Source organism: Notamacropus eugenii, chromosome 3 (genome assembly GCF_028372415.1).
Source record: "Notamacropus eugenii isolate mMacEug1 chromosome 3, mMacEug1.pri_v2, whole genome shotgun sequence".
Lineage (NCBI taxonomy): Eukaryota > Metazoa > Chordata > Mammalia > Diprotodontia > Macropodidae > Notamacropus > Notamacropus eugenii.
Genome location: NC_092874.1, coordinates 148,265,367 through 148,293,323, shown reverse-complemented (window position 1 = coordinate 148,293,323; position 27,957 = coordinate 148,265,367). Strand labels below are relative to the sequence as shown.

The 27,957-nt window shown below is 35.9% G+C and overlaps 1 protein-coding gene across 3 annotated transcripts; it reads left to right on the top strand.

Annotated features, from left to right (window-relative positions):
- Position 1: 1 nt before the first annotated feature.
- Positions 2–27,957, top strand: HBP1 (HMG-box transcription factor 1). 3 transcript variants are annotated; one of them, XM_072653060.1, is made up of 11 exons: positions 2–267; positions 5,455–5,638; positions 7,497–7,725; positions 11,134–11,272; positions 11,616–11,727; positions 11,821–11,930; positions 12,428–12,584; positions 14,269–14,413; positions 19,611–19,937; positions 25,291–25,432; positions 26,908–27,957. In XM_072653060.1, the coding sequence occupies exons 1-11, from the start codon at positions 130–132 to the stop codon at positions 26,923–26,925; spliced, it is 1,701 nt and encodes a 566-aa protein (XP_072509161.1). In that variant the 5' UTR covers positions 2–129; the 3' UTR covers positions 26,926–27,957. The 3 variants fall into 3 exon arrangements, with proteins under 3 accessions (XP_072509161.1, XP_072509163.1, XP_072509162.1); XM_072653062.1 differs by lacking the exon at positions 2–267 and adding an exon at positions 4,013–4,081; XM_072653061.1 differs by lacking the exon at positions 2–267 and adding an exon at positions 5,288–5,346.

Sequence of the window (27,957 nt, the reverse complement as noted above, 5' to 3'; positions counted from 1 at the left end):
CCTCCGGAGTCTCGGCAGCGATCCAATCCGAATAGCTTGTTCCTATGATTGACGCACCAAACTTCCCAATCGACGGAAACACAGAGTCCATATGTGCCCGCCCTCCATGACAGACATCTATAGTGCCCAATGGGAGGGAAGGATGGTCGAATGGCGACTCCTCAGGCCAATGAGAGGACGAAGGAGCTAGGTGGAGGCCCGGCCCCCAGGGGGTTGAGGGGAGGGGGAAGGAGAAGCTTGAAAGACTTGGTAATGGCGACGGGTTTGGTAAGTGGGAAAGTTTCGGTTGAGGAATGAAAGCCGCGACTGGGGCCCAAGGCACCCCGACGGACTCTGTCCGGCTGTGGCGGAGGGTGCGTGGGGCCGTCGGAGAGGTCGGAGCGGCTCGCGGGATTTTGGTCTTGGGCTGCCTTCACTCAGCGGCTGGGCTTGTTTGTGTCTGGCTTCAGGAAAAGGGGGGGAGGGCGGATGGCGGGAGGCGGAGGAGGCTGAGAGCCGAGGATCGGTCGGGTGCTTTCCTCCACCCGGGCCGGCCGCCGCGGGCGGTGGCCGTTAACCGTTGCTTCCACCTTCTTTCGGCCCCCGAACCCCTTTCGTAACGGTTGCGAGCCGATCTGCGCGAGCCGACTGGAGTCTGGCCGCGGCGGCTTTGGCTGTGGTGCGCGAGGGACCTTCCGGGCAGGGCCGGGGGAGGGGGAGCGATCCAGGTGTTTGCCCGACCGGGGCGGGGGGCTGCCCTGGTGCGTGTTGACTGGACGTGGGCCCCGGGCACGGAGCTCTAGGGGCTTCAGCAAAGTTTGATTGCCAACTCTTCCTGCGGGGGGAGGGGGGGAGGCCGAAGAGACGGCTTTAACTAGGCGGAGGAGGGTCGAGGGTGACCGGGAAGGGCCGTCTGGCGTCTCCGGCCGACCCTTGGCGGAGCAGTTGGCTCCGGTGGCCTGAGCCGCCAACCTCTCGAAGCCCCTGGGCCCTGGGGCTCATTGTTACGCAGTTCGAATGAATGGGCTCTGGGGCGCCTGCGCAATGGGGCCGTGTCGAAGGGGGATAAACAACCTCCGCGTCCAGGCGGCGGTCACATGACGGGGGGGAGGGGGGATGAGTAATGGAGGAGAGCGGGGGCAGGAAGGGGACGGATTTGGCCCTTCCTGGGAGGGCGGCGCTGCGGGTGCAGGGCCGCGCCGAGGCTGCTGGGCAGGACGCTCCAGTTTCCTCCTTCGTGCGGGCGCCGCTGCCCACCGCACACTTACGGGGGGGAGGGCGTGTGGGCCCCCCTGCGTGCACTCTGAGGAGTTCTTTAGCGGTTGCTCCCGGCCCGCGTTCTCTTTACCCACAGTCACGGTGTAGGGCAGGGCCGGAATGCCATTGGACGGGGAGGAAAGGGGGGGAGGGGGGAAATTAAAGTGTCTTGGAGGCAAACTTCTGTTCGGTATTGTGATCGAAGTGAGGGCACTAAAGGGTTGGGCGCCCACTGCGGTCACCGAGGGCTGTGCCCTCTCTTGAAGGCAGGGGCTGGCAGGCCCTTTGAGCTGGCCTTCTCTCTCTCCTTTCCTCCTCTTTAGAACAGACCAACCGATATTAGGCTTCCTGGATGTTAAAAACAGTAATGTCCCAGTTATCCAGTGATTGGGTCGGTTTCCTCAAATATCAAGACCGTTACTTAACAAAAAGAAAGAAAAAGCTGTATTGGACATTCTCGTTATTTTGTAAACTGAAATATTAAATATTTCCATTTAAAGTAGATGTGATTGAGGGGCAGGTAGGTGGCACAGCAGATAGAGAACTGCTTCGGGAGTCAGGAAGACCTGAATTCAAATTGAGCCTCAGACATTTTCTATATCTATGTGACCCTGGGCAAGTCACTTAACCTGTCACAGCTTCCTTATTAAAATGGGGGATAATAACTGCACCTGTCAGTCCTGCTTGTTGTGAAGATAGAATGAAACAATATTTGTAAAGTTCCTGGCACTTTATAAGCCATATGTAAATATTACTTATTATCCTTTGGGTAAACTAGTTGAATTAAGGTGAAATTTATTGTGGTTATTTGATACTGTTTCCTAGAAGGTTTCTGAATTTGAAAAGCTCAACTTGTAGCCTTTGAACAGTCTCCTCATTTATTTCAGTTAATTTTGTGTGCCCACAATTGTATTGTCCTAGGTCGGTTAAGAGGCTAAAGGGTTAGATTGTTTTTGTTGTTCAGTTGTTTCCAACTCTTTGCCACCTCATTTGGGGTTTTCTTAAGCAGAGATATTGAAGCTGTTTGCCATTTTGTCCTCCAGTTCATTTTACAGATGAGGAACTGAGGCAAACAAGATTAAATGGCTTACCCAGCGTCAGACACTTACAGTTAGTGTCTGAAGCTGAATTTGAACTCAGGTCCTCCTGACTCCAAGGGCCAGTGATCTATCCACTGCCCCACCTCACTGCCCCAGTGTCTGTCACTTTAGAGGGCTTTCTCATTTGATTCTCACAACTGCCCTTTTAGGACTGGTCTTAGCCTCATTTTACACATGAAGATAGTGAGGGCAAAAAATACATGAATTAAAGTCACACATCTATTCACATTAGCTAGAACTGAAACCATTTATGACCTTATCTAGTGTTCTTTCTATTACATTCTTCTGGATATTACAGTTTCAAGTAATGAACTTAACATTTGTGCATCACTTCAAGATTTACATAGTAGCTGATTTCATCTCATCTGATCCTCATGACATTTTTATGACAATACAAGGATGAACATTTTATACATGAGAAAACACTTGGGCAAGGTTATACCTTTTAGAAGTGTGACAGAGCTGGGATTCAGTTTTAAATTCCAGACTCCATCAGTGTTCTTTCAGTTGTCCCAGAGGTGCTAAGTTATATCATGTGAAGGATGTGTCACTTTAGGGAAATGTAGCCAGTAATTGGAATGATTCTTTAATGAAGTCTAGTACTTTTATGTGTGCCTCTTTCCTGTTGAGGAATGTTCCTGCAGAAGCAGTTTGCAATTGAGCATTGTTAAAGAGAGTAAATAAAGTTGACCAAAATGAGTTTAATAAAGCTTCTGAAGGAAAAAGTTTATTTTCTGTACTATATCTTTTCTGACTCCTTTTGCTTTCTGTGCCTAATGAAATATAAAGCATTGCTATAACTATTAAGCGGTAAGAAACATTTCAATGCATTTTGATTGGCTTGGAACACTTGAAAATTGTATGTTTTGTTTTTTTAAGCAAAGTTTTTCGTTTTATCTTTGTATCCCCAGTGCCTGACCTACCTAGTACAGTGTCTTACATATATTAGGTGCTTAATATTTTTTGGATTGGATTGGCGTGTATGTAGTAGTTCAAGGAATTCCTTTGATTCATATTGCCAAGTTGATGGCCATTAGTCCAGAGGGGAAGTATGCAGCGATCCTGTGAATGCAGAGGAAATCTTGTTGCCCTTAGTTAATCTTATGTTAGGATAAGTATTAATGGTAACATCGAACATTTAGAGGTTTTGAAAAGGGTTTTTTGACACCTTCTAAGGCTGACCTTAAGACACAAGTGTGCTGTGTGTAAATTGCAGGAATTCATTAATCTGAGATTTTCATGGTAATGGTGAAATTATTGTAAGTAGATTGAAGAAGCAGTGTAGGTTTCATAGGTAGATACAGATACCTAGGCAACTAAGTAGCAGTGGATAGAGAGTGCTGGGTCAGCACTTAGAAAAATTTGAATTCAAATGTAGCCTCATACACTTAACCATGTGATTCAAGGCAATTCACTTAGCCTCAGTTTCTCCTAATGTAAAATGGGGTTAATAGCACCTGCTTTAAAATTATTGTTTGAATTGATGATAAGTGCTTGACAAATATTATCTCAAGGTGTCTAGTACATAGTAATGCTTAATAAATGCTTATTCCCTCCCCTTCATAATTACAGATTAGAAGCTGGAAGGTAATTTAAGAGGTCATCTCATCCACCATCTCCATTTTATATATATGAAAAGGGAGAACCAGCTACATGAAATGACAAACCCAAGGTCACACAGATAGTGATAGATGGGAACTTGAAAGAAAGTTGGATTTTGCTGCTGGCTTAGCTATTATATTTCTGTGAGTTGTTAATGTTTGTTCAAAATCAGGTATAATTAATTATACTAATACATTCTATTCCATAACACCTGCTATGTGTCAGACACTGTACTAAATGCTTTACAAATATATTATTTCATTTGATCTTCACAACTAGTCTGGGCAGTAGGTGCTTTTATTATTCCCATTTAACAGATGAGGAAATTGAGGCAAACAGGGGTAAGTGATTTGCCCAGGGTGACTCAGCTGGTAAGCGTCTGACTCTGGCCCTGTGCTCTGTCATTGAACCATTTAACTAATATCATAGTCCAAAAGCCTAATAAGATAGTCAGATTATGATAAAAATAAATGGTTTTCCTTTTTTTAAGAGAAGTAATGTCAAAATTTTATGGTTTTTACAAAATATTTTCTCCTAATGATTTTAAAGAGCATATTTTTAATACTATTTAAGAATCTTTTCTGTTAGAAATTGTAGGAAACAAATAATGAATACTGTGTGGCTCTAAGATCAAGAATGATCTAGCACCTGCAGTATAATATGAATACCTCACATATTTCTGTTGCTTTGAGGTTTACAGAGTTCAAACTAAACAACAGTACAGTGAGATAATAGCCATGGCGTCCTTATTTTACAAATGTACTGATGCTCAGAGAGGTTAAATGACTAGCTCGTGGCTGCTCAACTAATAGAGATATCTGAATCAGGATTTGAACCTATTTATCCTGGCTACATCCAGCTCTCTTTCCAGTATTTCTTTATTGGTTCCCACTTACTTATACTCCCTTTTAAAGTTTGGGTAATAAGCCTCACTTATGTGATCTTTTAAGTCTTACCCTACCTATGTCCCTCTATCTCAAATTACAGTGTGTATACTTACCTGTTTTGCATGTTTTATTCCTTCCCTCCCCCATCAGTAGAATGTAAGCTCTTTGGGGCTAGGGACTGTTTTTGTTTTGTTTTTGTGCCTGGCATAGTTCTTGGACTTAGTAAAGTGTTTAACAAATGTTTGTTCAGTTGGATTGGATTCAAATATAACAAAAGGCTCTTTGAGACAAATAATTGGAGATTGGCCCCAGGGTTTCACAATAATGTTATTAGGTTAAATAAAATATGTATATAAGTAATGTCCTTTGCATTCTTTAGAAGGAAGGACTTTTACTAATTCAGCATGATGATAACTTCAGAATCTGGCATGTAGATGTAATTGCATGTTATCTTTATAGTTGCAGATCAAGATATGTTAGCCTGAATCTCTGAGGAGCAGTATATTTAGACTTAAACTTAAGTGAGTGAGGGGATGCAAGATTATGATGCCTTTGATCTGTTTGTAGTTAAAATTCCCAAGATCACATATCTTGCCATTTTCATTCACATTACTTATTTTTCTTTTAAGTCTGAACACCATAACATGGTGTGGGAAGTGAAGACAAATCAAATGTCTAATGCAGTACAGAAACTCCTGCTGGTAATGGACAAGAGAGCTTCAGGAATGAATGACTCCTTGGAGTTGCTGCAGTGTAATGAGAATTTGCCATCTTCACCTGGATATGCTTCCTGTGATGAACACATGGAGCTTGGTAAACAATTTACTACTTTTCAGAAATTATCCAGGCCTCTCCATACGATTTAGCATTCATTTTTACATAGCCAGCTCCAATTCTTACTCCGGTGATCTGATCATATTTATGACTTTGTCCATTAGAAATTTTCAAGATAATTTTATTTTGTGCTTTTAAAGTGTGATTTAAAACCAAATTGGGTCTTGACTCTGTTGGTCATTTTAAAGAACACATTAAAATTTTATTGAACCAAATCAAAACTGTTTATAAAACATTTTTTTCATATCACTCCTACTAAATGGTAGCAATGAGTAGCTTTTCATTGCCTTTCAAATATAGTATAAGCTCCTAACTCTCTTTCAAGGACTTCTGCAATATGGCTTCACCATACCTGTCTGGCCTTACCCCTTATTACACCATTTGACATACTCTTTTTTTTCTTGCAAAGCTGGACCACTGACCACCATCCCTCATTCTGCCCTGTCTCATCTTTCAGCTTTTGTTCTGGCTAGTCCTCATTTCCCCATGTTTAGGATAGAGCTCAACTTTCTCAGTTGAAGTCTTTCAGGTGATACTTTATCTTTGAAGAGTACCTTTTCCTCCTCCTATATGAATGTGTTCTCCATCATTTATTCAGTATCTAAAAATTTTACTAAGTTTCTGCTATATGTAGAGTTATTTGATGATCAGATACGATAGTCCCAACCCTTACTGGAACTCGGAACATTACATGGCATTCACATTAGCATTTATTTCATACTTTCCATTCTAATTATTAGTGTATTTATCCTTCCTGTTGTAGCTTTGTTTCCCTAGCACCCGGCATAGTATCTTTAAAGTATATTGAAAGCGTTTAATAAATGTTAAGGGTTTATACTTTCTTAGAGAAACTCAATGCTTGGCCACTTCTAGTTGTAGGTGGAGGGGCAGAGGGCAGAGTGATTCTTCACTTTGGGGTAGGTTACCAACCCAGTAGCTGCTGTGGGGACTTAGGGTTGAATATTAAAAACAGAAGATCAGATGGACAGATCCCCTGAGTGACTTCACTTCCCTGACTTCATTTCCTTTTGTTATGTAGCCTGAGCCTAAAGGACAGAATCAAGCTTAATTTAATAGAATGGAAAATTAGGAAATAGTGACTCAATATATTGTCTGTTGTGATTGGGTGGAAGTACACTGAGATGGTAACTGTGTGGAACAGACTTGGGAAAAGAGCCCTGCGGTCAGGAGTTTCAATGAATAGTATCCTTTAGTTGGGATTTTAGGAATAGAATTCTTGAATGAGTTTTATATGGGATAGTTTAGTTTCTGTGAAAGTTTTCAAGAAATGTGGGGAAAGATCGTGAGACAGATTTAGAACCGGGAAGGTACCTTAAAAGGTCACCTAGACCAACTCCCTCATTTTATAGGGAGAGAGAACTAAGGCTCAGAGATGTGGGGTTTTCTCCCCTTCATCGTTTCCCCTTGAACATTAATAAGTATAACCAAGAAGTTTATAGTATTGCTTATTTTCTGTATAGCTTTTGATACCAGTTACTCCCATGTGAACTCTAAAAATCATCTGTTATAGCCTTTTAAATGGTTGTCAGTATAATAGTTGAGGGAATTAAAATTCATTGCTGCATTATATTTATCTGATCTTTACTCATCCATCAAACTAATATATTAGTGAATTTTAAATCTAAAAATTGTTGTTATTCAAAATATAATTCAAGGAAAATAAATGTGCCTTTAATTTTAAATTTATGATTTTTGATGTTCCCAATTGTTGACTATGGATATTTACATTGGAAGACTTCTTTCCCCTCAGTAATGATAATATTGTGTGATAAGTGAGTAATTTCTTATGTATGATTTTGGGTTTACTTGTGTGCAGATGACCTTCCTGAACTTCAAGCTGTTCAGAATGATTCTACCCAATCTTCCATATACCAACTTAGTGCAGAAGTTTCACATCAAGAATATACAAGGCCACCGTGGAGCCAGAATACCTCAGACATGTCAGAAAATGCATATTGTGAAAATGAGGTGGATTGGCTGACAGAACTGGCAAACATAGCCACAAGTCCACAAAGTCCTCTTATGCAGTGCTCATTTTATAACAGGTAGGAATGCTGTTTTCATTTTTTAAGAAGAATCTAAAATATGTACCATTGCATAAGCTGATGATAATTGCAAAATGTTTATATTTATTAATGTTTAAATTATTTTACCTGGCTCAGTTGACCTATTTACTAGGTTAGATTGTACATTGGACGTTATAATTCATTTGGATTAAGGTTTTGGTAGATCACATTTGAAATAACTCCGAGAATGAGCCCATTTCATTAATGGGTCCTAACCTTTGAGAATAAAATTTTTTGGCTCATTAACTGTCTTTTTTATTTAATTCCGCCTGGATGAATGAAAGACATCACTTGAGATAAAAGTCAGAATATGTTGATTTTTTTTTTAAGAGGTTACTAAAATTAGCCAACAAAATTTTTAGAAATAACATCTTACTAGCCCCTTTCCTTATTTTTCATGGAAATGAAATTTCTTTTGGCTTGAAGAAATGTGATAATACTCTACATTGACTTGTTAATATTAACCTGCAGCATTCTTTCTTTTATCTAGTATTTATAGGTTTATACTAGTGTACTTGGTTGCTTTGTAGATTAAAATCAGTATTCTGAACTTTCCTTCAAATATACGTTAGTTGATGTTGACCCTTGTTGTTCTATTCATTCAAATAGTTTGAAAGTGGGTTACTGATTTATCTACCCGTGGAATCTGTTGCTCTGGAGTAAACCAAAGTAGAGTTCATTTTAATAATTATTTAGCTCTAAAAATTGTGGATTCATGAGTACCTCTGACACATTGCATAGGGGATAGATGACCAGCATATTTTCTTGATGTGAGTGAAAAAGGCACAAGATAACACTGGATTTCTTCAATGAGAAAATAAAATTGACTTTAAACAATGGACTTTGTCCACTGAAAGAGTGTATGTTTGTGTGCATATTGCAGAGTACTATAACATAAATACATGTCATTCTGAACTGATAGATTGCGTTGTAAAAGATTAAGTAAACTTGATTCCTCTGAGAAACCCATAGTTATCTTACTGATTATATATACTTCAATTGCTTCTTTTACTTAACATTTTATCAGAATCATTTAGGTTTAATTTAAGTCAGTTCACTTTCATTCACCTGTATTGAAGCAAAATGAAAATGGAAACACTCCAGGAAAGAATATTTTTTTTTTCTATGAAGACATCTTTTTTTAAAAAATCAGATTTTTTTTTTTTTACTTGTTCATTATGTCTTGTTAGAAAATAAACCAGACTATTAGTTTTTGTCATATGTCGAGATAATGGAATTTCTCCTTTTTTTTAAGTTACTGTAAAGTAATGCATGGGGCATCTAGGTGGTGCATTGGATAGAATGCTAGGCAGAGCATTCCAGTATCTTCACCAGGAAGACCCCAAATGGGGTCAAGAAGAGTCAGACATGACTGAAAGAACTGAAGAACATCTACAGCAATTACTGCATGTAATGCACTAGTGCACATAGTCACTTACAGAAATGGGAATGACATCCAAATCTCGGCATAATTATGGAACCCATCCAGGCATCGCAATCCTGGGTTTTTTGTTTATTAAAAATTGTTTTTTGCTAATTGCCTTGGTGCCCAGTTTTCTTAATTCAGTTTGATGATCTTTTCATCTTTATAGCAGTGTTACAAGGACTAAGCATAGTTATTGTAAAGTGGAGAGAACCCTTTAGAAGGAAATAAATATAAATTAGCATTTAAAGAAGTAACCCCCAAAGATGTGAATTTATTCTCTGCAGAATTTTCTGTGCTTCCCTTTTTTCCTAGGCAACAAGGTGGAAAGTCACACTCAGCTTTCTTGCATGCCTTTGCTAAACACTAAGTAGTGGCTGCTTAAGCAACTTCCTATGTAGTTTAGAATCTTTTAGTTACTGATATTTGGATATCTGAAGTTGTTAACTGTATAGTACCAAAGGATTCAGGTAAATTCACACTATTCATGCAGAGTAGAAGGATAAAGCAACAGGTGAAAATAGTGTTTTTGAATCCTTTCATTACAATTATACCAGAAAAACTTAAGAACATAACTTTTCTTTTAAATGTGGGTTAAGGGAAGGAGTGAATGAATGAATGAATAAATAGTCCTCTCAGTTATATTGATAGAATTCATTCTGTGATTCTTTCTGTTTAGATATTAAAGAAAGCAGGGCAAAATCAAACAAATCAAAGTCTAATTTGAAATAAAAAAGGTGGTTAAATAATATGCCAGGATTCATTGGGATATATTTGGATTATTACAAAGATATATGGAAATCAAACCAAACTATAGTTTAAAAAGGCCCAGATGAATTACATTGTGCCCCAGAGGAAGGAGTACCTATATTGATGGCATCATGTATCCATGGTATCATGGTATCATAAATAAGTTCTGTGGAATCATGATTTAAAAGGTAGCTCCATTATTGGGAAAATAGCGGTTTAGACATTTTTCTTTGAACTATGACGTGACTAAGTCCTTACTGGCGCTAGATAAAATTTGTAGTTGGTCTGTTTTCCTTTCGGTTTGTGTCCGTCAGAGAGGGCTTCCCTTCTTGCTCTCTCTCTTTACTTCTTTACTCCAATTCCAGATTGTTTAATCTGTACAAATTAATTACAAGTATATCATTTTGTAGTCCTATTCCTAATCTGTTTCTCATGTAAGATTATTTTCTGAGTCTTTAAGCCCTTATCTCAACATTCTCAGAACTTGAAAAAGAAGCATTCTTTAGTAAAGAGGCTGATAAGACTTTCCATGGAAAGTGATTTTAATTATTTTTATTTTTAAATGTGATCGTTGAGAAAAAGAATAATTCTACCTAATGTGTTTTCGACATTCAAAAATAATTTAAAACTTGTATGTCCTTACATGATAACAGATACCAGAATGCTTGATCCAGAGGATGAGCTGTGTTCAGCTTTAGTAAACTTAAGAGATTTAATCAAATAGTAGCTTAATAAATACTTTGGCAAATTAAGTAAGTTATTTCACTGAAATAAGTTTTCTTCATGTTGACTGCATTCTCATTTTTACTATACTTTTTTTTGTGTGTGTGTGTGTGTGCATGAGGGTAAGGTGGGATGCAGATAGGAAAAATCAGTGCTTGGAAAATAGTTCATAAGGAATGTATAAATATGGGTAAAATGAATGAAGTATGTTGAGATAATATTTGGTGGTTAAAATGCAAAATTCAGTGAAACCTGAACAAGGCATTAGGTATTTAAAAATCAATGTAGGGGGAGGCTTTGTTAATAATTTGTTGGGAATATAATAACATTAAGCATATAATATACACACATCTTGCTTGTGTTCAACTCTGTTTTCCAAATGAGAATTTTGTGTAGTAACATAAAATTTTGAATGTGATTAATAACTTTTGTCAAAAGAAAAGATCGATTTGAAGAACACAGACTTTAAAGCTAAAAATGCTTCCTTTTAGATCATCTCCTGTACACATCATAGCAACTAGCAAAAGTTTACATTCCTATGCACGTCCTCCACCAGTGTCTTCTTCCAAGGGTGAGCCTACTTTCTCTAATCATCATTGGAAGGATGAAGCATCAGTAAGACATGAAAGGGTGAGTGTGTTGATTGAGGTTTAAAAAGGTGGCAAAAGAATCAGTGCATTAATTCTTTTTTTCATGAAGTTTCAAAATAACTTTTTTCTTCCTTCCAATGGTTTGTAAACTTACACATAATCTCATGAAATTTTGAAGTAGTCTTGTTACATTGGGGTGTTACTCTATAAATTACTAATACATTTAGTGATAGTGGGTGAAATGTGGTTTCCAAGAAATGGATTTTAGAGGACTCTGGATTTCTTTTTGTTTAGAAAATTGGTCAGATGAGAAGATCCTACATTTAATATCTATATACTGATAGCAAGAATTAGTAACTTATAAAAAGTATATATATTTTTAGGCAAATAGTGAATCGGAGTCTGGAATTTTCTGCATGTCCTCCCTCTCAGATGATGATGATCTGGGATGGTGCAATTCTTGGCCTTCCACTGTGTGGCATTGTTTTTTGAAAGGTAAGAATATGTGGTATGTTGTATGTGGTATGTTGTTTGCAGATGTTAGACACCATTTCAATATTTGGATTCCCTTTTCAATTTAAATTGCAGGCACACGTCTGTGCTTTCATAAGGGACGCAATAAAGAATGGCAGGATGTTGAAGATTTTGCTAGATCTGAGAGCTGTGAGAGTGAAGATCTCCCTGTGGGTACTCAAAAGGTAGGGCTTTCATTCTTTACAATTTAGATATTTCTGAAATATTTTCATTTCACTAGAATAAGATCCAGGTAATAATATGCAAAGATATATTCTAGTTATTTTCATTTTAATACATTACACATTTTAGTTGGGGATTTGTTACTATTTTTTGTAATGCATTTATAGTCACACATCCTTAGGTTACTGTAGAAAGCTGTGGTTGGGGAGGAAGTGATGGTACTTTTTTTGCCTTAAAATTCATACTTTTTTTAATTGAATGCTAAATTTGGTTTTATACACTATGAAGATTGCACTGATTTCATATTTGAGAGAAGGGGATGTGATAGCATTAAAATTTTACCTTAAGTAATTCATGAATTGGGGAGTTCTCATGTTTAATTAATTACTTGAGAATTAATTGCATTTGTTTATTTCTTGACAAACCCATAAGAAAAACCATAGAAATTTTATAGACTGTTAGTCAGCATGTCTATTTCATACTGTATATGTTTTCTCAGGGTTATGGTTCTGATGGTCTAAAGTTGTTATCCCATGAAGAAAGCATTTCATTTGGCGAGTCTGTACTGAAGTTGACTTTTGATCCTGGTACAGTAGAAGATGGTTTACTGACTGTTGAGTGTAAACTAGACCACCCTTTCTATGTTAAAAATAAAGGTATGGTAGATATTCTGACTTTTTTCAAATTAAACATCTTAAATTTTTTGCAGTGTTCCATGGCTTTGATGATTTTGTAAGTTTAAAGGGAAAAGTTTATTTAAGTAATATTTGTTTTTGGACGTTATATATTTGTTTAAACAATAGCAGATCATAAATATGAGTGTATCTTTTTTGAGTATGTGACTTTAATGTTTACTTTCCTGTTATTTGGTATATTTGCAATTATTTATATTTAGTTTTTAATGTGCTGTATATATATATATATATGTATGTATGTATGTGTGTGTATATCAGCTTGTTAATTATTCAGCTCTACCTTCTGTCATTTATTTGCCCATCAGTGTCTATAAGTAAATGTGTATCCATTTTTCCTTTTATGTGGTTATAAATTTTGGAGCGAGTGGAGTGGGGCTGGGGTCAGAGCTGTGATTTCGTTGCTTTCATTCAGAACTTTCATTATGGAAATCTGCTCTTCCAGAGCAGTTAGAAAGCTATCTGCAGCCCAAGTCTTGCAGAGTTGTATGAAACATTGAGGGGCTGAGGAACTGGTGCATGGTCACATAGCCTTGTGTGTTAGAAGTGGGACTTGAAGGGTTTCCTGATTTTTGGGCTGCCTCTATCCATTAAGCCATACTGCCTCTCAGTTGTACTCATATAATGTCATATTTTATATAGTGTAGAGGCAGTGAAGCTTAGTAGATAGAGTTCTAGGCTTGGAGTCAGGAAGACCAAATCATCCTACCTCTGACGTTTCGCTACCTTTGTGGCTTTGGGCAAGTCACTTCATGTCTTCATGTCTCAGACAACTCTGTAGTACTTTCCTACTAAGTCATAGACTGGTTGTGGACTTTAATCAGAGATAACAGGTCCATTCTTTGTATATATTCACACATAGTCATACTGTGATGTTCTTTGCTTCTGCTTTCTTCATCTTGCGTCATATAAACCTTAACAAATTTTTAAATACTCATAATTTTAATGTTGTTATAGTATTCTGTTATTAATATACCATGCAGCTATTCATGAACTGTTAAAACGTTTGTTTCTAGTTCCTTACTATTAGAAATAGTGCTACTAAGTAAATTTTTGAACAGCTCTTTTCTTTTTAATAAGTCTTAAGAGTAGATTCCCAATAATTGGGCTACTGGATCAAAGAGTATGATTATTTTTGTGACTCATAGTATAACCCTAGATTGTCTTCTAAAAAGATTTTATCAGCATTGACTGTGTGGGTATTATCTGGCACGTTCTAGTGAATAGTGGCGTCATAGTCAGATAATCCGGTTGATAGAGTTGCCAAAAGTTCCGTACTTGAATCAATAATTTTTAGAGAAGTAGAATATGGTAAATGCATTTTAACACAATTATTATGAAAAAACACAGTTTAATCTCAGGTGTTTTAAGAAAGTATTCACTATGCTAAAATCTTGATAGCATCATTGTAAATATCAATTATTAATTTGTGATATATTTGTTAACATTAATTTTATGGAGAAAATAATTACCTAGTGCTAGTAACCAGCATTAGAAAAAATTCACATGTGTTTTAGTTAACAATTGATTTGACATTTTGTAGTTAAGATATAATAAAAACTATCTGTAAACAAAAGAATGCATTGGGGGGAAGGGGAAACTAGGTATAGCATCAGCTTGCTTATGTTACTATTATATATAACTATAGGTTGGTCATCATTTTATCCAAGCCTGACTGTGGTTCAGCATGGCATTCCATGCTGTGAAGTTCATATTGGCGATGTATGTCTACCTCCTGGACACCCCGATGCCATTAATTTTGATGATTCAGGTGTTTTTGATACATTTAAAAGGTAATCTTGGACTCATTCTTTTTTCAAATTTTTAAATAGCATATTTTGTAGTAGTTGGTATAGTATTAAGATGAATATTTACAGGGGCTGTAAACCTTTGTGACTTTGAAAAACATCCAAGAGAAATTGTTTAGGAGAAATTACAAAGAGTAATAGAATTAAATGAAGTAGTCAGGGTAAATAAGATAACATGCAGTCTGGAGAATTACATAACCTTTTAGGAAAGGGGTTGAACCTGTATAAAACATTTAAAATTTGAACTGTATGAGTCATTCAACAAGCATTTATCAGGCTCCTACTATGTGCTAGGCACAATATAAAGACAAAAATGAAAGCTCTCCTCCTTGAGTACCTTATATTTTGTCAGGGAGATAATGTACTTAATAAATACAAGGTAATTTGGGAGGCACAGAAGCCCCTAGTGTCTGGAAAGGTCTGGCAGAGGAGGTGGTATTTGAGCTGAGCTTTGAAGGGAACAAAAGATTTGGAGGTGAGAAAGAAGTGCTTCCCTGGCATAGGAGAGAGATGGCCGAGGCACAGCTCTCTGGGGAGCAGCTGCAAAGAGGCCAGTCTTTCTGGCCCCCAGGCAGTTTGTGAAGGAGCTGTATAGAATAAGATGAGTGGGAAGGGTTTTCAGTGTCAAATAGAAGAGTTACATGGTCAAACCTTTGCTTTAGGATTGACAGTATTATGGAGAATGGATTGGGGAAGGGAGAGACTCATTAGCTCATTGTAGTAGTCCAGATTGGAAGTGGTATAGGGCTGAGCTGGGGTAGGAGCCATGGCAGTAGAAAGAAGTGAGCGATGTGGAGGTAGAATTTATGACACCTGGGAAGCGGATATGTGGAGTGAGAGGAGAATGAGACGTTGAACTTGAGGGATGGGGGGGGGTGTGCGGTGTACTTGACAGAAGAAGGTTGGTTTGGGGAGATAGTTTTTTTAATTATCTCATATTTGTGGATATGTCATATCCCCTTCATTAGACTGAAAGTTCTTTAAAGGTAGGGCTTGGGGTGTCTTTCCTGTATCCCTACCATCCAACTTGATGCCTGCAAATAGCCAGAGTTTAATAAATGCTTGTTGTGTTGAATTTAATTAAACAGTTCAGCTTTGAGGTTAGATCATATATGTTCTTCTTCTGTCAGATTTAAACTAAAGATCCACAGGTATTAAAAAATTTTCCTTAGAAAATCCCTTAGATATGGTATATCTAATATTCAGGGGCTTTAGTTCCTTGAAAAAACAGAATGACACCAAATCATGATTGCAGTTCTTCCTGTAGTTGGTCACAGAGAGAGGGAAGGCAGATGAATAGCCAGAGTACTGCACTGGTATCTTGGGGATATCAGCAGAAAGTGAGGGAGGCTGCATGTGTTAGGTGGGCTCCACATAGAACTTAATGCACAAGAGGCATAGCATGGACAAGCAGAAGATGGGTGGTTGGCATCATTGGAGAGAACATCCAAACGGATGACATCAGAAATCCATTTGAATGTCTTCCTGTGGATTAAGACCAGCCGGCTCATAGCCTGCATCCTATGAGACAGTGAAATACCTAGATTGAAGCCTTGGGCCTACGCTTACTTTTGTAGCTGAATTACTTCTTAAAGCAAAAGAATTCTCATTGTGGAACAGACTGGTTCCATTCTTTACGAGCTTCCATAACAGAGAAAATTAACAGTTCAACTTAACTTGGTGTAATAACTAGGGAAAGTCTTTAGGACATTTACATTTTCACTTAATATAATAATATTATAATGGAATTTATGTAGTGATTTAAAGCTTACAAATCCCTGTACTAAATATTTTCTCGTTTTATTCTCACAAGAACCTTGGGAGCTATGTGATATTACTATCCACATTTTACATATGGAGGAAACTGGGGCAAATGTGTTAAGTCTAGGGTCACACAGCTAGTTAAGTGTCTGAAGCTAGAACTAAACTTGGGTTTTCTTGGTTTCAGATCCATCACCATCTAGATGCTATTTTGGAGTGAGTTTTGAACTTCAGAGTGAGTTCTGTTTAGGAAAAGAAAAAACAAAAAAATATCCTCCACAGAATAGGAAGGCAAACTAAATGGACAAAGATTAAAATAAAATCTAAATTGTTTATAAGTCAAATGTAAAATAAGGAAAGGCGTTGAAAAAGTTAGAGCCAGCTCTAACATCTAGCGAAGACAGGTAATAAATTGGTGTGAAAAGCAGGTATTTTGTTGGTACTAAATAGAAGTATAGGTGTTTAAGCTTCAGTTTTAATTGACCTTACTGAGGCATTAATAGTTACTACTTTCTGGGCATCAGACATATTTGAAACTGCTCTTTTCTCTTGGTAAACTAACATTTGTGTTAATGAAAAAGGAATTTTGTTTCCTTGAATTTTCTGGAATTAGTAAATTTAAATTTTTTTTAGAAGCTTGATATTCCATATACTTCAGAATTTTATTGTTGTTCAAAATAATAGAAAATTCATAATTAAATATTTCACATTTTTAACTTATTTGAGTTTTCACCCATATGTGAAGTTGGAGATACTTAAATGCTGGGACAGGAGACTCAAAAACTTGAATTACTGATATGTAGTGCTGGTACCACTAGAGGGCACAGTTATCAAATTTTAGCAATTAATGCTATCTCTTCTACTCCAGACTTCGGGTATTTCAAAAGACATATATTTTTCATACTGTTAAAATCAGAAGAGACCCAAAGTAATTTGCCCAAAATAAAGCAGATGTCAGAGATAGGCTCTGAACCAGGTCCTCTGTTTCCAAATTCAAGGTCACATAGGTAGTAAATTAAAACTCCAATCCCAATTAAATCTGATGTTTTTCCCACTGTACTTCGATTATAATTCAGAGTTGGTTTTTTTTAAGTCTTTACTAAGGTATCCTAAGAATCATTTTCTTTTACAAATCGAGAGAAGATTAATATTTTTATAAAACCACAGATTTGAAAATGCTTATTTTTTAGAAAAAAGTTGCATTGATGTCTGAATTAACTATTGATTATTGTTTAGATATTTCTTAACTATATGCATCCCATAGTATTTGAACTTTGTAATGTCCTGTGTCAGTAAATTTATCTAAATGTATTATACATTAGAAAATTACATGTATGGATAATCCTTAGAATTCATTCGTGTCTAATAGTCCAGTCACTAGTATCAACTGGTTACCTTCCACGGTCATTTTGTAGGAAGAAGAGCACATTGTAAGATTTTTCTGAAATTTTTAGATATCACAGTGTTAAGTCATAAATGGATGTTTGAATGTAATTTGGATGTTTGATACTCCAGTGAAAATTATTATTCTCTTTTAGAGATTTATCTTCCCACTTTAGCTGTGCTCTTTGCAGTGACAAGGGGCAGTTACACATATTTAACCTTCTCTTGATTTTATTGGTAACAAAACTCACTGGTCTTCTAGAAATGTACAATTGCTCTTCCATATTTTCACACATCACTTGTTTTTCTTGATTGGTTGCTAGGTTATTTTAAAAGGGAGAGAAGCAGGAATTGGGTTCAGTATACAATTGAAATGATAGATTTCATGCCCCCAACAAGGGTAAGAAGTGGGAAGTCAAGAAGAATGGACACAAGGCCCAGGAATGTTGGCAGTAAAGAGACTAGGTCAGCCTTAGGCCATTGTTTATGTTAACGGTGGTTCTCTTGGTGTGATTATGATTTCTTTTGTTTTTTCTTTATAACAATATATTTTTTCTTTATCTAAAAATAACAGGGAACTCATGTCACTGAATTTTTCAGATAATTGAAGCTTTGTTTTTGTTTATTTGTGTCTGTGATTTTTGTGGGGTTTTCTTGGTGGTTTGCCATTTCCTTCTCCAATGAATTAAGACAAACAGAGGTTAAGTGACTTTCTCAGGGTCACAAGCTATAGTAAGTGTCTGAGGCTGGATTTGAACTCAGGTCTTCCTGACTTCAGGCTAGTACTCTATCCACTTTTAGCTACCTAGCTGCCTCCAGTTGAAGCTTGCCCCTTCTTATTAAATGAAGCATTAAAAAATTGGAATTGTTTTCTTTCAAAACCTTTCTAAAATGTATACTGTACTGCTCTACCTTTATAAACAGTATTAACGTGACTTAAACTTTTTAATTACGTGTCATGAAATTATATTGTATTTGATCAAATAACTATTTAGACCTTTAGAGAGTTCTTTGGAGTAAGAATTTTTATCCCAGATAACCATATTTTCATAATATATATATTAGCTTTCTATAGTTTTGCTATCATTGTGCCTATTTATAGATCAAGGACTGTTCCTTTGGTTGCTTTGGTGAAAACTATGGACCGTTTCTCAGAATAGTGTTTTTAAATAATTGAAGTTTGAGTTATTTAAATTTAAATAATTTAAACTTATTTAAATTAAAAATTTAAACTTCATATTGAGGCTAGTGAAAATAAAGATGTGATTTTTTTTTTCCTATCCAAGTTTGTGAATTCCTCTGAAATCTAAGGGAGTCTGTGGAACCCACATTAAGAACCTTTGCTCTAGAAAAGGTGTCAAACACATGGCCATCTGTGGCAGCCAGATTAAAATTTATTTGAGAAACGTTAAACTAAATAAAAATACAGTATAAGGTAACATTACTTGTTAAAACTAAGTCAATATGCAGCCTGCAGGAATCCTTATGTATGAATTAATGGCCCTTATTTCTACTTGAGTTTAACACCACTGCTCTAGAATTCTATCCCTTTTCCAATGCTTCCTTAAGTGTTTCATATTTAACCTGTTGTGGTTTAGGAAACTAGATAACCAAGTTTGTTAGAATTGAAGTAAATAAATTCTGGATAAGGGCCTGAAGAGTGTTCCTTTGAGTGAAGTGCAAGAGAATTTAAAGAGTGGATATACTGACATCTTGACTGATCAGAAGTTTTCTCAAAATAGATCTTGGTTCTTAATATTCTGGTAGATGATCTGCAGATAACTGAGCTGTTCTGTATGATCAGCTTTAAGGACAGAAAAGTGTCAAATATTAAACACCGTATAGAAAAAAGTGCCAAGCACATCAAACAAAGTGCTAGTGGTGCTAAGAAAATGTGTTGTATCGGGAGAATTACAATATGTACCCAAGCAACTAAAAACACAAGATAACTTGAGAAGAATCAGTATTAAAAATGGGGAAAATGTTAAGCATTTAAATGACAGTCATTTTAATAATATATTTATTTTTATGATTCTAGTTATGACTTCACACCTATGGATTCTTCTGCTGTTTATGTGTTAAGTAGCATGGCTCGTCAGCGTCGTGCATCTTTATCTTGTGGAGGACCTGGTAGTCAGGACTTTGAAAGATCAGAATGCAGCAAAAACTGTGTCTCTGCTGGATCATCACAGCTTTCTTCCAATTCTTTATATAGTAAAGCTGTCAAAAGCCACAGCTCAGGGACTACAAGTACTGTGAGTGCCACTTCTCCTAACAAGTGCAAAAGACCAATGAATGCCTTTATGCTTTTCGCCAAAAAGTACAGAGTTGAATATACTCAGATGTATCCAGGGAAAGATAACAGGTAAGCAGCAGTTTGTTCTGATTATGACAGCTGGCGCTTTTCACTGAAGTTCATCATTACTTGGATGGTTATCTGTACCTTTTTTCAATTCAACAAACATTTGTTAAGGAAATACACTGGAGAGACAAAAACACAAACGAAAAGTCCCTACCCTCAGGGAGATTACAGTCCCATGGAACACTTCTTCAAATACAAAAAAATACACAAAGTAATTTCTTTGTATGAGGTGACATGTGAAATGAGCCTTGAAACTTAAAGATTCAAAGAAATGGAGGTTTCCAAGGAGAGAGGGAATTGCAGACACTGGAGTCAGCAAATAGGCTACTTTGTCTGGACTATACAGGAGTAATGCATAACCAATCAAGAGAAATGGAAAAAGTAAATTTCCAGGTGTTGTATGTTGAGTGGGAAAAGTACACAGTACTTTATTAGACATCAGTTGCATGGATAATGACTTGGTGATAAAGCTATATGGCTGCACCATCAAATCCTCTACAGAGTGATGCTGTTCACAGTAGCTGTGGTTTTCTGGGTACAAGTGAACTACATAATTAACAGGTTCTCCACAGTGTATGTTTAACAGTGCTGCTAGGGCTTGAAAACTGGCGGTGATGTACTACACAGATCTGTTTGGACCTTGATATACAGGGTTTATGATCCAAGTTGTTTTGTAGGGAAATGTAATCTTCTTTCCCTATCCCTGTTTAGATCTGTGCATTGCAATAATAAATAAAATAATAAAAGGATAAAGAATCATGGAGAAACGCAATGAAAATAACGCATGCTTTTTAAGCATGCTTTAGAATGAGAGATTTTTTTTTTTTAATTTACTGAATTTTTGCTTGGACATGATCTCAGTGTTACATAATTATTAGTATTTGTGGCAGTGTAGTATAAGATCATTTAAAATTATAACTTTCTAGATAAATTTAGTAAGTGCTAAAGAGAGCTCTTTATTTTTAGAGAGCTCTTTAACATGTGTCTGGACAACTGAGAGTAGTTCCTAAAACAGAAAAAAGTAAGAACTCCAATAAATTTTAGATAATTAGACCTAAGTGGTACACAATTTTTAAAAACATGTTACATTTTCATTATCAAAAATGTTTTGAGTTCAGTGACACATGCCTCTAAAAACTATTCACCAAAATTCATGTTTTATGTGTTCTTTACACAAGTGGGTATGAGTAGAGGGAGGATTTTCCCCTTGTTTAAGCCAAAAAAAAAAAAAGAGCATAAAAACAAGAATAGACATTCTCTTTTTTCTCACATGGTCTCATCAGGGATATTTGTTGGGGAAGGGAGAACAGACAACCAGTAACCTGGCTAGCTGCTGTAAGACAAATTGCTACATATATTTTGAAAAGTATTTAAAATTCACAAATTACCCACTTTAGCTGGATGAAAATTTGTGAGGGCCAGTGACAACACTATGAGGTCTGTATCCCAAAGAAATAGGGGGACGGACCCTGTTTGTACCAAGGTCTTTACAGTGGCTCTTTTTGTGGTGGCTAAGAATTGGAAGTTGAGGGGAGACTCATCAATTCGAAAGTAGCTGAACAAGTTGTGGTATATGTTTATAATGGAATATTACTATACTATAAGAAACGAGGGGCAGGCTGATTTTAGTAAAACCTGAAAAGACTCATATGAACTGATGTAAAGTGAAATAAGTAGAACCAGGAGAACATTGTACACAGTAATAGCAATACTATATGATTGTGAATGACTTAGCCATTTTCAGCAGTACAGTGACCCAATACAATTCTGAAGGACTCATCTTGAAAAATGTTATCCACCTCCAGAGAGAGAACTTGGTGCAGTCTGATCAAAGCATAGTACTTGGACTTTCAGTATTTTTTTTGTTTTTTTTTCCCTTTGGGTCTGTTTTTTACAACATGACTAATATAGTAATATGTTTTGCATGATTCAACATGGATAACCTATATCAAGTTGCTTACCATCTTGGAAGGAAGAGAGAAAATTTAGAGCTCAGAATTTTAAAAAAAATGAATGTTAAAAATTGACTTTATGCATGATTGGGGAAAAAAATAAAGTAATAAAAAAAATTTGTCTTCAATTTCTCTCCCTCTCTCTCCCTCTCCTTTAGAAGGTAAGCAATTTTATATGGATTATATATGCAGTCTAGCAAAGCATTTTCATATTAGCCATGTTGTGAAAAAAAATAGGGAAACCCCACCAAAAATGGGGGAAAAAAGTATGTTTTGATCTGTATCTTCAGACTCCATCAGTTCTCTCACTGTATTGTTCAGAATAGCCAAGTCATTCACAATTGACCATTGTACAGTATTATTTTGGTTCTGTTCTTGTCACTTTGCATCAGTTCATGTAAGTTTTGTCAGGTTTTTGTGAAACCCTCCTTACTCATTATTCCTTTTAGCACAATAGTATTTTATCACGATCGTGTATATACTACCATTTTGTTCAGCCATTTTTTTTTAGATGAGTATTTTCTCAGTTTCTAATTCTTTGCCACCACAAGAAGTTGCTATAGAGACTTTTCAGAAAAAAATCTCTTTGGGATACAGGCCTAGCAGTGGTATTGCTGAGTTAAAGGGCATACACAGTTTTGTAGTCCTTGAGGCATAGTTCCAAATTGCTCTCCAGAATGTTTGGATCAGTTTACAACTCTACCAATAATAATATATTAGTGTCCCAATTTTTTCTATATTTCCTCCAACAGTTAGTTTCCTTTTCTGTCATATTAGTCTGATAGGTGTGAAGTGGCACCTCAGAGTTTTTAATTTGCATTTCTGTAATCATTAGTGATTTAGAGCATTTTCTCATGTGACTATAGATAGCTTTGATTTCTTCTGAAAACTGCCTGTTCATCTTTTGACCATTTATCAGTTGGGGACTGATGTGTATTCTTAAAATTTGGCTTAGTTCTCTATATATTTGAGAAGTGAAGTCTTTATCAGAGAAACTTGGCTGTAAATCCCCTCTCCTTCTTCAAGCACCCCCTCCCCCGTTTTTTCCTTCTAATTTTGGCTGCATTGGTTTTGTTCGTGCAAAATCTTTTTAATTGAATGTAATCCATTTTACATCTTATATTGTTCTCTATCTCGTTTGCTCAGAAATTCTTCCCTTATCCATAGATCTGACAGGTAAAATACTTCATGTTATCCCAATTTCCTTATGATAACACCCTTTATGTCTAAATCATATACCCATTTTGACCTTGTCTTGGTATATGATGTGAGATGTTGGTCTGTGCCTAATTTTACAAATATCTCTATGAAGGCTCTAAGATCATTGCCATGTAATAACATATTTGCATAGAACTTGCATAGTTGCGATAGGCAGGGAGGTAGTGTCCCCATCTAAAAATATGAAAGCTTAGAGGTCAGTAACTTGTTCAGGGTTATTCAGTTTAACTTACCATGTCTTCTAATACCTAGGGCATTGAAGACTTCTTCGCTACCTCACAAAGTAGTCTTTGTTTTAAATGATTAGCTATTTAAATTTTCTTTGTGTTAGCTACAATTACACTTGACTGATTTTTTTTCTCTGTAAGACCAACTTTTCACTTGTTTCTGATCTAAATAGGAGCTAAGTGGGTTTATTTTTCATCCTGGGTAATAATTATCCCTTGATGAGTCTCAACACTACCTTGATAATTTTGCCTTTTGCCCATGAGATAAATAATGTTATGAGTAAGGCAAGTCCATTCCCTTGGTCCAGACTGTACTTGGGAAAATATAAGGCATGGAGGAGAGAAGGGGTGATACTTTTAAGTAGATTATAATTTAAAGCTATCTTTTAAGATAAAAAATCAACTTGAAATTGCATGCATAAATTTAATGCAAAAATAAATTGTTAGTCGATAAATATTAATATTTCATTTTAAGTGAACTCTGGAGAGAAGGGAAATCATGAATATTCAAAGAAAGGAGCCAATTATAATCTTTATAGATGTGCATCTTACATCATCCAGTATTAAATTAGGTACATAAGATTTGTGGAGCTCTAATTTATGCCTTACTGTGCCATATATATTAATTTCATAGTCTCATCGTGGGAAGAATAAGATATCTATATATGAATGGAACTTTTTTCCATGGCAATATTGTTAATTCATAAATTAATTGCATGCTAACCTTATCAGGCAATTTTAGAAAACAGTGTATTTTATTAAAGCATGTGTGTGTGTGTGTGTGTATATGTGTACATATATATGCATATAGATATAAACTATTAAGATAGGACTTTTAGGACACCCTGTATCTTGTAATTTAAGGGATAAGAAATCCAGTCTGTGGTTTCCCTTCTCCTTTCTCTTTTAATCAAACCCAAATTATACCCTAATTCTCAAATTTGTTAGTTTCTCTTGCTTTTTTTAGAGATGCTATTCCCAGCCCTTCTGGTTTCTCTGTCAGATGGTATATCTGTATTTATCTCATTTATGCATCCTGTCCAGGAACCAACTAGCTTTGTATGGTTCTAGCATTATTTATTAAAAGTACCTAGACTAAATGAAAGCCTGACTAGAAGCAGTCTCATATCTGAATGTGGGTTATGGTAGATGAGTAAGGTAGGCATGGTAAGTTTAGCCACAAACTTCCATCATTGTGTAGCTCTTTGCTTTTGGGGTCTCCTTACCTTTTAAATTTCTTATTCAATATTTACTGAGCATAGGTGGTATGCATTTTTTTCAAATGATGACTTAAGGAATACTTTAAATTTGCAAAATCTGATTTTGGGGGCAAAGCAATTAGATGATTAAGACAAATAATAGCTGGTCACTTAGTGTAGTGAGTAGATAAAAGAAGGCCACCAACATAATGCAGTTATAAATTTTAAAAAACAGGTAGATTTACTATGTAAATATCACTGAATGAAAATTAGGTTGACTTTTTAAATATTTCCAACTAGTTTTCTCTTCATTTGTAAGGCTTGTCCATAGCCATGCTTTTGACATTTATAGAGGTGTGGTGTAGCCCGAGCCAAATTAAAATGTAGTTCCTATTTGGTTTTAATGTATTAATGTAAAAGTCAGTGTGTGGCCTGTGGGAGGATCCTTTTGTATGTTTTAGTGGCTCCCATTTCTATTTCAGTTTGACAATAACTGGTTAAATGATTTTTTAAAACATTTCTTTTGAACATTATATTTGAATAAATTGCATTATTGGCCCTATATCTAATAGTTTAAAATTCTTCAAGTATGGTAAAGCTTGTCTTTGTATCTTGATTTTTTTATTAGGGAAAGACTATTATTGTCTTAACCATTTTCCTTCAATACATTTGACAAAATAATGTTGATAATGATTTTCTTTCTATTCCATATGTATATTTTTTACCTTTCAGTAACATTCTGAAAATACTTGCTTTCCAGAGCCATAAGTGTGATACTTGGTGACAGGTGGAAGAAAATGAAAAATGAAGAAAGGAGAATGTACACTCTAGAAGCCAAGGCTTTGGCTGAAGAACAAAAACGTTTAAATCCTGACTGTTGGAAACGGAAAAGAACCAATTCAGTATGTTTCACAGAGTGATTGTTCTAAAGTCCTATTAGTGATCAGAATGTTTCCCACATTTCTGTTAAATTTTATGGAAGGATATCTGGTATTTTTATATTCTCCTAGCTTTTTTTTTTTTAATCATCAGTAATGTTTTTATCCTCCTGTTGAACTTAAAATGATCGTTTTTCTCCTATAATTTTACATATTACATAAATTATAAATATATTGTAATTTTCTCCTATACTGTAATATCCATTAGTGCCTAAAAACATTTCATGTTAAGAGTGGTATCTGTCTTATTGAATAAATGCCATTTAATCTTCAGTCAGTTTGAAGTCGGCCTAAAAATTAGGAATTCCAGGGTCCTCATTACCTGATATACTAGGAAACAAAGATATAGCTGAAAGGAGGATATTGGTAAAACCTATAATAAATTGGAATTGTAAGACCTTTTTCTTAAGTGGGAGAGAAGTCTGGAGAAGATACCTTACCATGTTTACTAAAATATTGGGACTTCTCCAGCATACATGTAGTTTCTAGAGTTGATAAAAATTGAATGGAATGGCACAGAAAAAGAATGAGTAAACTATATTGTAGTGTAATAAGATTTGTTGTTGAATCTTAAACTAATAATCAATAGTTAAAATAGTTAATCAATAATTAAATAATAATTAAATAAATAATTAAATAAATTAAATAATCAATAGTTAAAATTCCAACACTCAGTGAAAATCAACAGTAAAAATTATGAACTCATTTAAGAAATAAGATTTGAAGTTCTGTGATACATCACTTGTGAAATGAGGACTTCAATGGTTTTCACCTAATTATAAGCAATTCCTTACAAATGGTAGAATACAGTGTGTTTTTATGTGAACATATCTTAAGAGCCTCACCAAAATAGTTGGTGTATTGTGTAATATTTAGGGGAACTGTTCAAAGAGGCTCGGATTATTAAGAAGGCCAATAACATTTCTTTATTTTCATAAAAAAAACATGACAGTTACAAAAGAGCTCCAGCTCATGCTAGAATTTAGGTTTATATTGGCATTCTTTTACTATGATGATAATTTTAAAACTCTTTACATACAGTGTTTTTTACATATGTTATTTCACTCATTTCATCTGCAAAATGGGGATGATAATAATAGTACCTACCTCCCAGGGTTGTTGTGAGGATCAAAAGAAGTATTTGTAAAGCATCTAGTTTGGTGTCTGATACAAAAGCACCATTAAATATTAGCTATTATTATTTCATAATAAGGATGTGTATTTCCTTTCTTGTCACAAAGAAATTCCTGGCCATTAAATAAGCGTCAGGGCCATGTTTATTACCATAGATCTTCTTGAGGACTTGGCTCCAGTTGTATTAACAAATTATAATTTTAATGTTAAAGTATTTTTTTTTAAATGATTTATAAGTGTTTGCAACACAGATTGATTTTTTGTTCTATAAATGTTCACTGAGTTCACTTTTTTTTTCTCCACAGGGCTCTCAACAACATTAAACCAAGATGTTTTATTGTTCTTAATCTATATTTGCAAACTGTTGACACTTGATGGGAAAAAAAGATCCAAGGCCTCACCATTTTTCGTGAATTTGTGTGACCATAAAAATACTGATAGCATTGATTCCTGAAGTAAGAGTGAGGGTTTGCTTTCAACAATAGAGCATTAAGTAAGCTAAAACTATCAACATTGTAAACCAAATTGCCTTATTTTCTTCCAAACTTCATATATGTCTATCAGGTAATATAGGCTTGAAAATTGATATCCTGTGGTGCTAAAGTACAGTAGAAAGAGAAGTGTATAAATGTTTTATTTTAAAATGTACAAAAGGGGGAATTTTAAAATATGTAACTGCTGTTTATACATTGGACCCTTATTGCTTATTAATATGTATTGCACAAACTATGTAATTAAACTGAAGCCGGGAGGTGGGATTTCCTTGAACAGCAAACACATGGCCCTAACACCAGTGCCAAACACAGAAGCTCCCAGTCTGGCCAGTGCCAAGAGACAACCAGGACATGCGGCAGGTGGATGGTCTAATGGAACATGCAAACCACCTGGTGCAGTGCATGCTGTAGGCCTGTTTTCTATCTCGTGTGACATTTTTGCACCAGGTGGCAGGACCGTCAGCCCAGGCCAAGGTAAAGTTAGTTAATAGCATTGGTATATACACCATGAGGTGCTATTAACACACTGTCACCATTATATTTTTAAACTCTGTTCTATCTCCTCAACCATATTATCTTAAGTATCTTATTTTTGTCAACAGATATTTTCATGGTGGGGGCAGATTTTGCACTTTACTTTTTCCTCCAACTGTTTAAAATTAGAGCAAATCCACTGGCGATACAGCTGCTTTTGCTCTGCGCTACAATCATGGCTTTTCATGTTACTTAACAAGTGGTGTTTCTGGTCAGGAATCACAGCTGTTAAATTGATTTGAGTTCATTACACGTCTTCATGATGTTGCCCCTAAATTTTGCACACTATATTCTTGTATATTATTTCAAATAAAACTTTAAAAAACA